This window comes from Narcine bancroftii, chromosome 1, assembly GCF_036971445.1.
Source record: "Narcine bancroftii isolate sNarBan1 chromosome 1, sNarBan1.hap1, whole genome shotgun sequence".
NCBI classification, from domain to species: domain Eukaryota; kingdom Metazoa; phylum Chordata; class Chondrichthyes; order Torpediniformes; family Narcinidae; genus Narcine; species Narcine bancroftii.
This window is the reverse complement of record NC_091469.1, coordinates 327,011,950-327,030,444: the sequence shown is the minus strand read 5'-3', so window position 1 is coordinate 327,030,444 and position 18,495 is coordinate 327,011,950. Positions and strand designations below refer to the sequence as shown.

Here is an 18,495-nt window from a genome sequence, read left to right as displayed (position 1 = left end):
CAGGATGTACTTCTACACTTGGATGATAATGAACTTGAAAATTGAGATATTCACAGAGCCAATACTCCCTTTCCCAATCAATTCTCACCTTACCTCTCTCCTGTCCTCCTTTCCATATTCAATTTACACCTTTTGTCTGACATCTGTACTCCTCCCCCTGCCCTTTCTTTTAAGTTAGGGGACTACCTGATTTTTCCATACCTTGAAGAAGGGTTCAGGCCCAAAATAGCAGTTATATATCTTTACCTCCTATGGATGCTGCGAGACCTGCTGAGTTCCTCCAGCATTTCTGTGTTTTTACTACAATCACGGCGTCTGCAGACTGTTGTGTTTCACTCCAGATGTTTCAGTGGCCGAGCATGAAGAACTGTTTTGTATACTGACGGCCATGCCTGCATTTCTGTGAGATTTTTAAAATTCAATTTGAGCCTTCCAAACATATTGCTGTTGGTCTTCAATTTCAATGGCCCATCAACAAGTCATTTCACACCTCGCTTAGAGGATGCTCTATTTAAATCGGTTCAAACATGCTATGTCCTCCACCCCCTCTGATTACAAACAGATAAAATGACCCTCACATTGAGCAGAAGGGAAAGGCAGGGATCAATAAAATACTGATGGTTCATGGTAGAAAGCACACATGCTTGTTTGAATAAAGAACAAAAAAGTGCAGCATTTACTGCACAAAACACGAAAATACCATTTTTAAAGCAGCAATTACCATGAGACTCAGAAGCATTGAGAAAACAGCTTCTTCCCATGGGCAATGAGACTGCTGAATGACTGAAATTCACTGCTCGCTCAAACCCTCTGCGATTCTACTATTTATTAAACAATATTTATTTTTATTTGTGTCCTACATTTGTATCGTTAGTCTCTAATTGTACATGTTTTCGCACTGAGGACTGGAAAATAAGATTTTGTTGGGTTATAATTGAACAATCTGATGAGAAATAAATTTGAACTTGAAATTGATTGAAGTGCATGACCTATTAAAATTGTTGAAGGAAAAAAATCCTTTATTACCTAGTCGTGGTTACATTTTCCCAATCCAAAACTTAATTCTCAACATAGCTCATCGAATATTTTTTTTTAAACTTGATTCTGAAAGTAGTGTTAAACTACTTGCTAAAATATATATTGGAATCCTGTTCAGGTTCAATTCTTTTTTTCCTTCTCTCCAGCAAACATCTGTAGTTGCTCTGTGGAGGGATTTGGCCAGGCTAAAGGAGGGAACATCATTGCACTCTTCATTTCTGTTTATTGATCTTTGCTTGAGAATGTTGTTAGAGTGACAAAAAAAAATTTGTAATGATGGTCCTCTTTTCCTTCATTGCGTGGCCCAATTGCCTGCCAGCACACACTCTTTATCTGACAAATAGATAGGCTTGTGACGGGCACTTGGATCACTCATAGTTCTAATACAGTGTGAACAATTTCTACCAGCAATGGCAAAAGGAAAGTGAGGTAAATAGTACTAATTTATGGTACAGTCTGTTACGTTAGATTTCATCTGCTTTATCAAATTTTTTAATCTTCCGGATGAGAGGGAAAGAGGGGGAGGAAGAGAGGAACAGAGAGGTGGGAGGGGAACAAAAAAGGAGAAAGAGAGAGAGAAAAGAAGGAGAGGAGAATTGGGGAGAAAGAGCACATAATGGAGAGGAAGATGGGAGGAAAAAGGAGAGGGGTCTGAGAGAAAGGGAGAAAATAGAGAGAGGAGAGAGGTGCTGGCTTTCAGGCTTCTGTACCTATCTGAAGGTAGTAGTGAGAAGAGGTTATGCCCAGGGTGGTGGGGATCCTTTATGATATTGGCTGCCTTCTTTAGGCAGTGCCTCACATAGACATCTGCAATGGATGGGAGGTCAGAGCCTGTGATGGACCTGGCTATGTTTTTATCTTCTGCATCCTTTTGCATTCCTGGGCAGTCGAATTTCCAACCTAGGCAATGATGCAACCAGCAAGTATACTTTTCACAGTGTAGCTGAGGAAGTTTGCTTTATTTTTAATGAACAAGTTTGATGAACTGAAAAGCTTTGCTCTTTGATCATTGTTCACTATTATTGGTGTATCCGAATTTGACTGTGCAAAGTAGGATTCTAAAACTTCCCCACTTTTGGGTTGGAACAGATGACTATAATTGCTGCATGACTAGAGTATGACTTGGTGATGTTTTGAAGTCACTGCATCTTTCCAGTAGGATTAGAACAGTGAAACAGGACTTAACAAAGATTCCGACCTGTTTTGAATAGTAAAATAGCATTTTCCTAACCTGGGTCACTGATTCTTTTTCTACCTTATTCTTTCCATTTCCTGGATTCTTTCTCCAATCTCTAATTTCAAACTCATGTGTCAAATCACCTTGCTCCTTAGTTCCTCCCCCCCATTTTGCTCCCACTCTGCCCCTATATTTGATCATCCAATTCTCAATCACTCAATCAATTGCACCTCTTCCCCCAGTTAAGCTTTTTACTGACTTTCAATATCATAATACTCACTTTGACTCTGCTGAACTAAGGTCTGCAATCTCTCCTAATGCAACCTCCCCTATGAAGCACCTCCTAACCCACACCCTAAAAACGTCTTGATATCCTTTCTACTTTCAATCCTCTCTCTATCCCTTTCCATTTTCACTAGTTCATTCTTCTCTGTGTGATTCCTGTGGTTTACATTCCTGTAGCACCAACTATCCCTGACATCTTGATTCTTCTTCCAGTACTTCTCCCATTATTGCTATCTTCTTTTCAACATCCTGCTCCAAGGTCCTGAGTTATATCCTCCTCCCCAAGATCTCTAAAACGCCTACAACCAACCCTTGATCAACTGCATTGTAATCTTCCTCCATGCACCTGTAATTCTTTATTATTACCACCACCCCACCACATCTCACCATCCTTTACTAATTCTTCGATCCATTCCTCAGTAAATGCTCCATGAACTTTGCTTTTCATAATGGTGGGAGATCAAAGAGAAAATTCAACCTAGCACAAGACTTTAAGCTTTTTGTACAGTAGAATATCCAAGCCACCCTTCTTGCTGACCTAGACAATACCTGTTGCAAGCCAAATTTAGATATCCATGGTACAGGCAATGCACAAGGAAACAGCAGTAGGAGTAGGCTCCTTAAACCTCCCGTTCTATTCACTGCCACTATGCCATTTACCAACCATCAAGGTTCACTAACCTCTGTTGGTTGTTCTTACCCATCTCAAGTTTAAATGGCTGTGCCCTAAACTTGTAATTATGTTTCCTTCAAGACTCTCCCTCCAATGGAAACATCTCACCATCTTTCCTCTCAATCCTGCTTAGATCACCCTTTGTTCTTGTAAACTCCAAAGAATGCAGATCTAACTTCCTTTGGTGTAAATTGTGTGGCACAGGCTTGAGGGCTGAAATGATCCTGTTACCATGCTGTATGTCTATTTTTTTTTTAATTAATTTAAATTCCTTACCCACTATGATTGGATAAAACATCATCCCAGGAATTGGCCTCATATATCCCCCTACCAGCTACTTTCAATCCCAGTAATCTCTCATCCCTTAAGTTATCTCTTGTAAGGGGACCAAAATTGTACACATTACTCCAGGTGCAGTCTCATGCACACTCTATACAATTGTAATAATCCTTTCTATTTCTACATTCCAACACCCTTGCAATAAAGACCAAAACACCATTTATCCTCTCAATGACTTGCTGCACATGCCTGCTTTATCTTTTGTCATTCATGACCACAACGCCTTGGTCCCTCTGTACTCCACTCATTTGAAATGCCACTTCATTTCTCCATTCAGAAGATAGTTTGCCTTGTGATTCATTTACCAAAGTGCATGACTTTCATGCTTCCTTCATGAAACGCCATTTGTCAAGTTTTTTTTTGCCCTATCTATCTACATCCCATTGCAGAGTCCCAATATCCTCATCTCAATATGCCCTCTCAGCTGTTTTCATGTCATAGAACATGTTAGCAGAAAAACATGGATACCTTAACTTCTACCCCCTCCTCCAGGTACAATTTAGAGAGTTTGCAGAACCTTCTCAAATAAAAGGGAATTGAAAAATGTCTCCTCCAATCTGACCAGTAGGTATGTTTGCAAACACTAAACCATGATGCCATCAACCATTGACTGTTCTGTTCTCTGGCATATGCTTCTTTAGAGAGAATGAAGGTGTGCTTTTTTTTAAAGTATGTTTGAAATTCCCAGAAGTTCCCAATGACCTTAATGCTTATTCCTCTTTGAGATAAATTCTTGAACTGTTGGCTCAAGTTCTTTGAAACCTTCAGCTATACATCTCAGCCAAGCCTATTATTTAGCAATGCCTCAAACCATTCAGCAGTCCCATTGCATGTTTTACTGGTTTGAGCAGTTTCTTTTCCAAGGTAAAAAGATTAAGTCGACAGAAGCAGTTGAGTGGAAATCCAGAAATGCTTCCTTTTGCATTTTCCAAACTCTGCCTGTTCTATCTGTTTTAACATTGCTTCATTGCTGAGATTTGGTTTCATGTTTTGTCAGCTTTGAGCTGTAGGTGGTCAACTCCCTCAGACCTCTGTCTTGTGTTGAGTAAAGTTTTACAGCTGTTCTCGTGATGTGTGTGCAGCTGGATGTCTTGAAGCTCATTGAATAGTGTGATTCACAGTTATTTTTCCATTACCTCACTTTCTCACATTGGTCTAACTTAATTTTGTCTGCCTGCTGCCCCCAGCAACCCCCTCCCCCAACATGCTTTACTTTTGATGGGAGAAGGAGGTGGCAAGGAAGTCTCACCTGCTGCGCAAATACTGTTTGGCCTTTTTTAAAACCCCCCATTATAGTAGTTGAAAGCTTCCTTTGTTGGCAAGGTAGAAATGAACCATTAGGATTTTTCAGAATTTAATACTAATGTAACTTCCAATTTTGCCAAAGTTATAGTTCAATTGAAATAATCCTGGAATAAATAATTTGATCTTGAATGACTATGGGATAGTGAGAATATGCTGACACCAAATAAACAGACTTTTAGTTTGGACATAATATTCAGATTTTAAAAAATAATGAATCATAATCAAAAAAGGGACATCAAAGTTGGCATAGTGGTTAGTGTAACTCTGTGACAGCACCAGTGACCGGGACCCAAGGTTTGAATCCCATGGTGTCTGTAAGGAGTTTGTACATTCTCCTGTGTCTGCGTGGGTTTACCCCGAGGGTCCGGTTTCCTCCCACCCTTCAAACTGTACCAGGGGTATAAGTTAATTGGGTGTATTTGGGCGGCACGGGCTCGTAGGCCAAAAGGGCCAGTTACCATGCCGTATGTCTAAATTTAAATTTGTGAGCCTTTATCGTAAAGCCTATTTAATTTGTAACTCAACATAACTAGAAATAATTGCAGAAAACCATTACTTTACCAAAATAGATTCCACCTCTAAACCCCGAGGATATCTTCAGATAATTCTGTAAAATATTGTGTGAAGATGAACAAGAGCAGGCATTTAATTCATTAAGATGAGGGGTGACATAATAGAGACCTACAAGAGGCATAGATAGATAAGGTAGACAGCCAGTGTCTTTTTCCAGTGGTGGGTGTAGCAAACACCAGAGGACATCTGTACAAAGAGAAGGGAGGAAAGTTTAGGAGAGACATCTGCACATAGAGTAGTGGGTGCCTAGAATGTCTTGCCAGGGGTGGTGATGGTGTGGTTGGTACAATAGGGACATTTAAGGCACTGTTAGAGAGGCTTACCCCTCCATAAATCTTCGTCCGCGAAGCCAAGCCAAAGAAGAAGAGACAGGCTCATGGATGAAAGAAAAATGGAGGGTGACACGGTAGGAAGGGATTAGTATTTTGGGTTTAGTATTTTGGTAGAATAGGTGAAATTACATATATAAAGAGGGAATGAAGATGGGGGAGGGATCTAGAGGTGATAGGGGATAGGACAGAAAGTGGAGAGACGGATAGAAGGAGAAGCCATGGGGGGGAGAAAATTGAGAGAGAGAGAGAGAGAGAGAGAGAGAGAAAAAGAGAGAGAGAGAGAAAGAAAGGTAAAAAGGAGATGGGAACAGCCAGTCCATTAAGCTTGCCTTATGCAGTTAAATAAAAGCTGATCTTTATTGAAACTTCTTTTAAATTTAATTTAAAAAATATTGACATCACAGTGGAAGCTGATTCCAGCCATTTAAACCTATGCCACCCAATTTCATCTTAAGTAACATAAACCCCTGTACATTTTGAAAGGTGAGAGGAAACTGGAGAACCTGGAGGAAACTAACATAGACACGGGGAGAACATACAAATTCCTTATAGACAGCGCCGGATTCGAACCGGGAATGCAGGTTTTGTAATAGTTATGTTGACTATGTCGCCTTCCCTTGATTCTACACTGATTGACTTTCTTTACTGTGAAACAATTTATCAGTTTCACTTTGGAAATTTTAAACTCATCTGCCCACAGCAATGTATTGATACAAAAAGTTCCATGTTCCATGTACCCTGTACCACGAAAAGATTGTTCTCACTGTGCAACCAAATTTGAACCCACCTCATGAAATGTCTTTTTGCCAGGTAAAATGCAAAATAAATTAAAAATGTAGTTATAATAATACTCCAACAATTGTCTCTTTATTTTCCAAATGTCACATTTTAAGGTCGCACTCCTACTCTTTCCAGCAGAGCCTTTTATTCGTTTTTCATCGCGTCTCTTTTACTATTTAGTTTCGTCATGGCTGCAGAAGAGCTGTGGGGGAAGCACTGCTGTGGCCTCGTTTAAAACACAATATAACAATTTGGCCAGTAAGCTGCCTGCTGACAAGTGCAACCTTAACATAGTTTCTGGTTTCTGCATCCAGAGCTGATGTTCATTTTCATCAATAAATTGGTGGCACTGTCAAAGCTGCTGGTGTGGACCCAGGTAAAGCGGGAAGCGGAGACACAGCACTCCCCCAAGGATTCCTTCCACCCAATCCTTCTGCCGAGGCTTTGCACAGTCTTGAAATGGCCTGCTAAAGGTACCAACAGTGTTTTATTTAAAATCTTGTGACTGAGGGTTCTGGGCCCAAGATGGTGTTCGGCAGCGGCCACGAGGGGTTGCACGCTGCAGGGGAGTGTCGGTCTGGTGCAGGGCACCAGTAACGAAGAGAACATCCCTGGTAGAGAAGGAGAAGCAGAGGAGACTATCCTAAGGATGGTGACCATGGTGGCGCACCAGTGAGTGGCTCTGTGGCTGAAGGACACACACAGGCAATGAGCTGTTGGTGACTTGCGGATGAGGAACCTCCAGAGGCTGCCGGCTGCTGGCAACTGGCTCATGAGAACCAGGTATTGGAACTGGGATTTGAGAGCTTGCTGAGGGCAAGAAGTGCTCCTGAAGCTCCCTGGATGTTGAAGACTTCTTCATCGTGTCAGTGGTTTGGATCTATGCTCGGGTTTGAACTGAACAGGAGTCTTTTGTGACTGTAAAGGCAAACCCACAGACACATTCTGCTTCTCTTTCTCTGACTGTAGGAGCACAGGGTAATGCTAATGGTGAATCTCTTATGGGAGACTAAAAGCAATTTTCTGTAATACTACAATTCTGTTTTATTACATGACAATAAATAGTATTTGATCAAACAAAATAGATCCATGATTACTGCCACCAATTTGACCCACACCCACAATACCTATATTCCATTGTGAAATTTAATTACACAAAGATCGGAAAATCTGAGAATTACTCAATCAATTGTATGTCGTATAGTTGAGTGGGCATTTGGGACAACTTCGGAGTAATATATAAAAGGTCATGAGAAGCAAATCATCTGCTCATATTTTGTCCAAATTTTCCATTAGTTGTGGAAGCAGAGAGCATGGAAACTACTCAGCAGATTATATAGAGACAGAAATACTGTCACGGGCCATTGACTTGAGATGGTAAACCTCTTTTTCTCCACAGATGTTGCCAAACTTGCTGAGTAGTTCCCGTGCTCTGTTTATTTTTCAGATTTTCAGAATCTGCAATTTCTTGTTTTTTCCAATTTCCCTGATGGCTGAGAGAAACGTGTAATTTGATACAAATCAACAAACGATATCTGAGAGGATGCTGTGATTGTAGTAAGAATGCAGAAATGTTGGAGGAACTTAGCAGGTCCAGGAGTGTCCATAAGAGGAAAATATATAGATTTTATTTAACCAAAAATAGACATTATTCACTACAAGCAGAAAACTATTCCAAGTCCCTTCGCATCCTTAGTGTCGTATCCATGCACTTCCATCACTGTACCTAGCTACATTCCTTTCTATTTGGCTTCATTGTCACCACTCTTGTCATTACTCCCTTCTGTGGAGGTCCTCTGGTGCTCTCGTTGTGGTCTCCTCTGCGTAGGATAGACGGGATGCAAACTGGGAGATTGCTTTGTTGAGCACCTTCTCTCTACTGCAGTGGCAGACATCTCTCACTGTCAACCCATTTCAATTCCCCACCCCATTCCCGTGCCGACATGTCTGTTCATGGTATCATGCACTGCCAGACTGAGACCACTCACAAAATGGAGGAAGAATGACTCATATTCCGACTGGGAACCCTCCAACCAATGGCTATAACATCGACTTCTATAGTTTCCATTAGTGCCGATCCCCTCATCTCTCCCCTTCCCCTATCCAAATGTTGCCTTTCCCCTTGCTTTGTCTCTCTCACTATCTCTCTTCCCCTTTCCCTCTGTCTCTTTCCTCCAGCTCTGCATTCTCAGAGCCACCTTTCTCCTCCTATTCATGTCCAATTCTGGCCTTTGACCTGTGCTCCTCATCCTGCCCTTTCTTCTCCTCTCCCCCAGCCTTTTTATTCAGGTGCCTGCCTGCTTTTTGCATAAACCTTGAAGAAGGGCTCAGGCCTGAAACATTTGTTATATACCTTGTATTATTGGCGCTGAGTGACCTGTTCCTCGAGTATTTTGTTGTGTTTTCACTTTAAATGCAATATCTGCTTTCTGCTGGTGGAGACAATTGGGGCAGTGTTTCTAGAGAATGAAGTCTTTCCAGGCTGAATAATGGATGTAACCTTTTAAAACAAAAACAAGTAGAATACAGGTGCACAATCCTTTATCCAGACATCTAAAATCTGGAAAGCTCCAAACTCCGGCATTTTTTTCCTGGTGCTGGTATAGCAGAGGGAGGGAGCGAGAGAGAGAGAGAGAGAGAGAGAGAGACGGCAGTGCTACTAGGTTGGGGGGGGGGGAGGAGGAGAAGGGGGTGGATTCGGCAGCACAATTCGGGTGGGTTTAATTTTGGGGCCGCTGGCTTTTGTTCTGAAATCCGGAAAAATCCGAAATTTGGAACACACTGTCCCCCAAGGGTTCCAGATAAAGGATTGTGTACCTGTATTGCTAAATGATGATCAGGACTGGGTATTTTTTTTCTTACTCACAGTGTTTTCCATGAGTTTAATGTGGTTAATTTGTTAGATAATGTGCTGTTATTTAAATTATTAATGACAAATGTTCATTTCTGCAAACATTCTAGGATCAACTTGTTCAGTGAAGGCAATGCCACATTTGTGTTCATTGCATAAGAACATAGAAAACAGGAGTGGGAGTAGGCCTTTTGATTTGTCACTTTGAAAGATTACTAACTGGCCTCATTTTTTTAAGTCGTACATTTAATTTTCAAACCACTTTGGCATCCTGCTCAGTCCTTAGTCCCTTCTTCTTCTCACCCTCTCCATGTCCAATTATGGCCATAGCAGGTAAAACCGTTTGCATGCGCTCCATCCCCTCCCCTTCCCCTTCCTTCCCTGCTCACTCAGCCTTTTAATTCAGGCATCTGCCTGCTTTTTACTCATACCTTGAGGAAGGGCACAGGCCTGAAACATCGGTTATATACCTTTACCTCTTATGGACACTATGAGACCTGCTGAGTTCCTCCAGCATTCCTGTGTTTCTACTACAATCACAATGTCTCCAGACTTTTATGTTTCATTCAGAGACTGGAGAAACGCAGGGAGAAGAGAGCAGCAGGAAATTGTCCCTGGTTGTCAAAAAGGCACATATTAGGTTGGAAGCAAAGTGAATGTAACACTTAGGTAAACAAGGAGATCTGCAGATGATGGAGTCCGGGGGCAGTCATCAAAAATGCTGGAGAAACTCAGTAGGTCATGCAGCATTCACAGGAAGTCAGAATCAGAATTAATTATCGTGGACGTGTCGTGATATTCGTTGTTTTGCGGCAGCATTACAGCTGCAAATATTGCTATAAATTACATTTTTAAGAAGAAAATAAATTAGTGCAAAAAGAATAGAAGTGAGATCCTGTCTCTGGTTCGTTGTCTGTTCAGAAATTGAGGAGAAGAAGCTGTGTTTGTACTGCTGGGTGTTCATCTTTATGCTCCTGTTCCTTTTGCCCTATGGTAGCAGTGTGAAGAGGACATGGCCTGGGTGGTGAGGGCCATTGAAGTTAGAGGCCGCTTTCTTAAGACACTGCCTTTTGTAGACGTCCTTAATGGAGTGGACTGATGGTGATGGCCGAATTCACCACTCTCTGTAGTCTCTTCCTGTCCTGTGCATTCTTCCATACCAGAGAGTGATGCAACAGGCAGAATGATCTCCATGGTACACCTATAGAAATTTGCAAGGGTCTCCAGTGATGTGCTCAATCTCCTCAGACACCTCACAAATTATAGCCGCTGGTGAGCCTTCTTAATAATTGCATTGATATGAAGGCACCAGCTCAGATCTTCAGAGATGATGACATCCAGGAATTTGAAGTTCTTAACAATTTCCATTGCTGACCAATCGATAGGACTGGTTCGTGTTCTCCTGAGTTTTGCTAACGTTGAAATTCAGTTGACATTTTGGGGAGCCAATGTTCCTTGTTGTTACTCAACAGGGAAGAACACCGCTGCCAAAGAGATGTTTGCACCAAAAAAGCTTCTATTTTGTTTTGTACATAGGTACTGTATATTGAGGTATTTATTGGGAATGATATCACTTTTTTTTGATACAACTTTAATGAAAAAAATCAAATGACTGATGCTTAATATCTAGTTATTAAGAAATAGTATTCTAAAGTATACTAAACAGCATTAATTATTGTGAACAGTTAAGTTATCCAAGTAATTGAGTGATGGTGGTAATTCATAAACCATTTTTTTTTAAAAACCACAGGGTGCTGGCAGATCAGCAGAAACCAGCTATATCTGGGGACAGGTAAATTATTTGATTTGAGTAATGAAGCGATTCGAGTTGCCAAAAGGGCATGTGCACTTCTTTATCAAGGTACAAGGTACAGCATGTTTCTCAATCTTCTGAACACTGGCTCAAGCCAGTCTACAGCTCCTTACATTTACTCAACCCTCATCAGTAGGTCTTCACTTGGAAATATAACAAGAGACAGACCTAACAGGGACTTCACAAAATGAAAAGATGAGGTATCATTACACCCTCAGGATACATCTGTCACGTTAGAAAAGAGCAGGAATGCCATCTGCTAAGCTTGCTGCAAAATTACAGGCTTAAAAAATGTTAATGTTATCAGATATTCTAATATGGTTTAAAATTTTAATAGGAGAGGCTGTGAGAGAATTTCAAGCTGTGGGCACATACATTTGGGATCTTGATTGCTTGAACTATTTCAGCTGGATCCTCAGTGATCAATGAGAGGGGAGAGGATTTCTGGGACAAATTGTTTTTGAAGGTTTCAGCAACATGATATTGGGTTCCCCAGAATTAGAAGATTTGAAATAATGTAATAACCACTCATGCACTCTTCTGCCAGTAAAAATTACTTTAAAGTTAGCATCCATTGAACAATAACATTTATTATCACAATATCTAATATTATAATGTTGTCTGTAATAAAGAGTTTTTGAAATCAGGTAAACTTTTTTTTTGAAGCATTTTTGGTCTCTTGTGGAAGAATCTGGATATTTGGCATTTTAATTGTCTGCAACTTTTGCTGGATCCCATCTGGAACACCAGCTCACCATGTTCCCAGTGTGAACTGATCTGTATGCCATGGCAAGGACTTGGCATAGATTCTAAATTATTCTCAGTTAATTCCTGTTTTACATACCAAGCAAACTTCATCCTAACATCATGTAACTCTGTCCCTGGCTGGAAAAAAAAGGGATTGTTCAGAAACCTGTTCTCTGTGATTTATCAATGTTTTTATGCAAAAAAAAAGATACCAAGGTATGTGAGAGCAGTCTGCAGCAGTTGTCTTCTCGGTGATCAGTTGCTGCTTCCCAATGTCATAATGTGTGGACTGCAATACCTGCTACTGGCGACTTGAGGATGAGGAACCCATACAGGCTGCAGGTTGCTGGAGATTGGAAAATGAGAACCAGATATCGGAACTGGGATTCAAGAGGGTGCTGAAAGCAAGAAGAGCTCCCAAAGGGCCCTGGACACATGCATTTGGGAGCTGAAGGCTTCCTCATCATGTCAGAGTTTTGGATCTGGGCTCGGGTTGCCAATGGTCTTGAACTGAGCTATAGTCTTGTGAGGCTGCAGAGGTTGCAAGATCACTGGAGATGAATCCAGAGACAACTGGTGACTCTGAGGGGACTCTCTTTTGCTTCTCTTTCTCTGACTGTAAGAGGTGCCGGGCAATCCCAATGGCAAATCTTTGTTTGCCTTATGGCAAACTAAAGGTAATTTATGTACTTTTAAATTTCTGTTTTATTGCATGGCAATAAATAGTATCTGATCTGATTTGAATTGGCCATTCTACCTGAGTAAATCCAATTATTCCCATCCCTCCCTCATTTGTTTCCATTGCCCAACTCTTTTTTCCTTCCAAACTGTTTATTTCAGTTCTCTTTTGCAGGGCACCAGTGCATCTGCTTCCATGACCTTTTCGGCGAATGCATTCTGGATCATTTCAGAATCAGGATTTATTGTCATGAACAAGTCATGACATTCGGTGTTTTGCAGCAGCGTCATGGTGGAAACATTCAGATTATAACCATCTTATGACATTACTGTATTATTGTTATTATTTTTATTCTTTTGTAATGCATGAAAAGTAAGGCAGTCTCTTTGGTTCATTGATTATGCAGAAATCTGATGGCAGTGGCCTAACACGTTGCGTGGGTTCACCCTCTAGAATGTTGTTCTGAAGTTGCCCTCAGAGACAGATATCTCAAGGTCCTCAGTCTTTTCAGGGATTCTAGTAGGCACTGTTTGGTTCTTCTTCTCAAAGTGGGCATAGAGGTGTTCAATTCATTGGGTAGTGAAGAATCACAGCCATCTATAGTGTTCGCCTTCGCTCTGTAGGCTATATTGACTTATACTCCCTGCCGTACCTGGCATGCATCTGCCTATGTCTCTAGCTTCCTCCAGAATTGCCACTTTGCTTTGGAGGTGGCTTTCCACAGGTCGTACCTGGACCTCTTGTAAAGATCTCAATCCCCAGCCTTAAACACATTTGTTCTTGCCCTCAGCAGGTTGCGGATTCTCTAATTCATCCAGGGCTTCTGGTTGAGGAATGCCTGGTATTTGCATGTGGGTGCACACTCATCCACGCAGATCTTGATGAAATTGGTGACACTTGTTGCATATTCATTCAAGTCTATGCAAGAGTTCTTGAATATGTTCCAGTTCATCGGTTCAAAGCAGTCCTGCAGTCACTTCTCAGTCTCGCTCGACCACACCTTCACCGTCTTCACCACTACTGCTGTGATCTTTAGTCTCTGCTTGTACACCAGGAGTAGAAGTACAGCCAGGTGATCAGAGATGCTGAAGTGTGGTTGTGGCGTGGCTTGGTATGCATGGTGGTGTAGCAGTGGTCAAGTGTGTTGGTTCCCCTGGTCTCGCATGTGACGTGTTGGTGGTAGTTTGTCAGAGATTTCTTCAGGTTGGCCTGATTGAAGTCTCCCACAATGATCGGGAAAGCATCAGGATGTGCTGCCTCATGGCTGTTTATCACAGTGCTCAGTCCCTCTAATGTCAGCCCGATGTTAGCCTGGGACAGAATATACACTGTGACCAGGATAATGGTGGTGAACTCCTTTGGCAGGTAGAATGGGCGACACTTGATTGCCAGATATTTCAGGTCAGGGGAGTAGGACTCGGACATGGCCATCACATCGGTGCACCACGATGAATTGACGATGGCACAAATGCTACCTTTCCTGATTTTTCCTGATGCCGGCGTTTGACCAGCACGATGGAGAGTATCGCCCTTGGGCTGTAGTCCTGTGTCTGGAATGTCTGAATTTAGCCATGTTTCCTCTGAGTGAAAACAATGCCCTTTGGTCCCTCTTAAATATCTCCTCCTTCACCTTAAATTTTTGTCCTCTAGTTCGTAAAGCATCTACCCTGAGAAAAAGGCTGGGAGGATCCACTTTATCCATGTCCCTTATGATTTTATAAACCTCAATAAGGTCACCCTTCATCTTTCTACACTTTGGGGAATAAAACCTAATGTCACCCTGTAACTCAATCCCTCTCGTCCCAACAGCCTGGTGAATCTCCTCTGGACCTCTACCAGTTTATTTTTGGGAGGGGTTACAGCCCGGTCAAGCCAATCCCATGATTTTCCCATCCAATAAGTTTGGTTAACTCTCTCTTCAATAATTTTACCATCCTTTTATATGCTGAATCTTTACTTACAAATCAACAGTAGCTGGTCACTGAAATAATCAATTGGCTGCAAAACACATTGGGATTTATTTTAATTGTATCTTGGCATAAGGGTATTACAGACAAGGCTAGTATTTATTCCCACCCCTTTAACCACGGAAATCTTCAACACGTGAACAGCGCTAAATTGATGTACAAATTTCTGTCATTTAATTTTTATTCACAAAGGTTGTTGGAAGCTGGGCATCTGGGAAACCAGCAGTCAGAGAAGCAATAGCAAAGCTGCTGTTAAAATATCAAAATACTGGCATTATTCAGGGTTTACTGTGTTTTGATTTTAAAAATATTAATCGTGTGCAAACCAATTCATTGATAATCTATATCCATATTTGAGTTTGGACCACATGGTCAGCCAGGAATTCATTACTGTATAAATCTCCATTTGCATTCACCTTAACACTTCTCTTTCTCCAGAGAGATTGGTTGTATGGGCAACCTCTCTTTAAAGACCAATCGTTCTGCCAGCATTTAAATAGGCACCCTTGAGATTAAAGATTAATCAAATATTTATGATTTTATGCATTAGTCACCTCTGCATCTAAATTGTGATGTCATTTTTATCCATAGAGTTCTAATGAGCATCAGCCTAGATGACAAAAACCCTCAACATACTTCAATGAAAAAGCATTGTTTTGTTTCACTCGCTAGTTCTTGTAACATTTACAGTAATGATTGAATATTCAATACTAAACCATAACGGCATCACACCTGGTACAGGGGGGACCAATACCTCTGAGCTGAAAGCCCTACAAAAGGTAGTGGACACAGCCCGGAATATCACAGGCAAAATTCTCCCCACCATCAAGAGTATCTGCATGAAACGCTGCCAACAGAGAGCAGCAGCAATTATCAAGGATACCCAGAACATGCTTATTGTCATCTGATTATACAGATACGTAAACAACTGAACAAAACAGGGTATCTCCAGACCACAGTGCACACACACAAACATTCAGTACACCTTATGTACAAACGACATACACATAGCAATCCAGAGTAAATATATGTAAGAAAAATTATGGGTTTCTCGGATTGTTCATCAGTCTCACCACCTGCAAGGAGAAGCTATTTCCCAACCTGACAGTCCTGGCTCCTGCTCCTCTTCCTTGAAAGTTGTGTCTCAAAGATACTGCAGGCTGGTTGGTAAGGTCCTCAATGATTCTCTGAGCCCTATTTAAGAACCACTCCCTGTAAATATTGTTGATAGAGGGAAAGGAGACCCCAGTGATCTCAGCAGTTTTAATTGCCCTCCATACTAATCTCCAATCTACCAGACACACTATGATGCAGCCATCCAGGAACCTCTCTGTTGTGCTCCTTTAGAATGTTTTTAGGATCAAGGCCAGTAGCCTTGCCATCCTCGAAGGGAGTGTAGGCACTGCTGTTATCAAGAAAGAGCTATAGGTGCCACAAGATTCGTTCTTCCAGGTTCAGGAATAATTGCTAACCCTCCACCATCAGACTTCTCCCTCAGCAACAGACTCTATCAGAGTAAAACGCAGGTAAGCTACCTTGAGGAAGCGTTTAGGGCCGAAACATCGGTAATTTATCTTTCCCTCCTCTGGACGCTGTGAGGCGGCTGAGTTCGTCCAGCATTTCTATCTGTTTTTACTACAATCACAGCATCTGCAGACTTTCGTGTTTTACTAGACTCAGACACTTATGTAAAGATTCTTAATTGCACATTATTTGTTATTGAATATTTATGGTTTTTTTTTTCTGTATTGCAGTTTGTTTACATTTCTCTCTTTTGTGTACATATCTTTTTTCTTGAGTACAGCTTACAACAGTTGACAGTTACCGATAAGTAGAAATTCTGCCTGGCCTGCAGGAAAAAAAATCTCAGGGTTGCATGTGATGTCATGTATGTACTCTGACAATAAATCTGAAATGTCTGAATGTGAACTTGAACATTACAAATTATTTTGTATGTTCAGGCTCAGATATACTTGTATATCCTGATTTAATTCTTTCTTAATACTTAGATTGTGTTATTTATTCATGACATTTTATCTCTGTACTGAAGAAAGTTCAGTTACCCTGTAAGGCAGGCTATGTGTAGAATTAAGACATGATTAAAGCCTGTCCCGCATCGGACCTGTCAGCCACAAACGAGCCTGCAGCTGACGTGGACTTTTTACCCCCTCCATAAATCTTCGTCCGCGAAGCCAAGCCAAAGAAGAAGAAAGCATAAAGTATAAATTTTGGGATCCTGTGCTGAAAATATACAGGATTGAGAAAGTGTCTTTTTATTCTAGCTTTGCAAAAACAAAAAGTTTTTCCACAAAAGAGCTTTCATTTCATTTGGAGTTAACCCATGGATTGATAACTGAATAAATGTCTGTTTTGTATTTTTGTGGTGATTCAGAAAAGCTTAATGTGTTTATTAATTATTATTAATGGAACACTGAGCAAAAACAAATGTAATTCTTCTGCAGCTTCTTGCAACTTACAGTAGAGATCAGCCTCTCTTGCACAACTAAAGCCTGTTACTTTGGTTTCAAGCCAAGACAGCAAGGTTCACATAAATAAAGTTTTTATTTAATTGATGTGGAGTTAATGTCAGCTCACAGTAATGACAGGAATAAACATATGATAGCTGCAAAGAACATTGATCATCTTTCAATACCATCCAAATAGGAGTGCTCTGACTGTTCAAGTGTTGGCTTACTGGGGTATCTGGATCCAAGTAATGTTTTCCTACTACAAGATTCCATCTAAGAGCCAGATCAGCTGGTACCTCAGGGTGATCCACACCATTGTAAACTTCCCTGTCTCAGACTATTAGACTATAAGGAAGAAAAGTGCTAAAGAGTCTACTCACACCAGGCATTTCCTCTGACATGCCTCTCCTACTTGAGAAACTGAATTTAAAAATGAACTTTGAATCTAGAATCCGAACCTGGAGATACAGTATTCCTTGAATTGCCCAATCTGATGCGGCATACGGCTGTTTTTTCATAAAAGGAACAGATAACAATTTAAAAATCAGGTGTCGTTCAAGGTAGCATTGTCTTTTTCAATTTTACAGCCTTCGAGAATTTTGTATAGTCACAACCTGTCTTCACAACGTTTTGAGAATCCAGATGATGACTGGCTCACAAAGGTTCTGCTTTCTTTATAGTTTTTCTACTCTTTTTTTTTTTTTTTTTTTTTTTTTTAAATTTTTTATTTTTCACACCATAAATCACAATAGCCATGATATACACTTTTTCTTTTCCACACATTTACAGTGACTTTTTCTACCTCCCCCCTCCCTCCTCCCAAGCCACCCCCCCATCCCTCCCCCCTCTCATCCATTTTAGTTATACAATCTAGGTTGCATTAATTCAGTTAGACAATGTTGTCATTCAACAAAAATACACCAGAAATTCTACTGAGTCCATTTTTTTCTTCTCTTCTCCTTCCATCAACTTAGGTAATGTTTGTTCCCGGTAGGTTTTCGCTATTGTATTTAATGTAAGGCTCCCATACTTGTTCGAATATTTCAATATTATTTCTTAAACTATATGTTATTTTTTCTAATGGAATACATTTATTCATTTCTATATACCATTGTTGTATTTTCAAATTATCTTCCAATTTCCAGGTTGACATAATACATTTTTTTGCTACAGCTAGGGCTATCTTAACAAATCTTTTTTGTGCATCCTCCAAGTCAATTCCAAATTCTTTATTTTTTATGTTACTTAGGAGAAAGATCTCTGGATTCTTTGGTATATTGTTTTCTGTTATTTTATTTAATATCTGATTGAGATCATCCCAAAATTTTTCTACTCTCTCACATGTCCAGATTGCATGAATTGTTGTTCCCCTTTCTTTTTTACATCGAAAACATCTATCAGATACTGTTGGGTCCCATTTATTTAACTTTTGCGGTGTAATGTATAGTCTGTGTAACCAATTATATTG

At 40.6% G+C, this 18,495-nt stretch overlaps 1 protein-coding gene across 7 annotated transcripts in view; it reads left to right on the top strand.

The window, feature by feature from the left end:
* cdkal1 (CDK5 regulatory subunit associated protein 1-like 1) overlaps window positions 1-18,495 on the top strand; it is a 713,853-nt gene that overhangs the window by 574,392 nt on the left and 120,966 nt on the right. For 6 of the 7 annotated variants that reach the window (XM_069907872.1, XM_069907906.1, XM_069907864.1 and 3 more), the window contains one exon: window positions 11,104-11,145. The exons of the other annotated variant lie outside the window; for it this stretch is intronic. In XM_069907872.1, coding sequence (XP_069763973.1) covers window positions 11,104-11,145 — 42 coding nt within the window. The remainder of the gene's footprint in view (window positions 1-11,103; window positions 11,146-18,495) is intronic. 7 annotated transcript variants of the gene reach the window in all.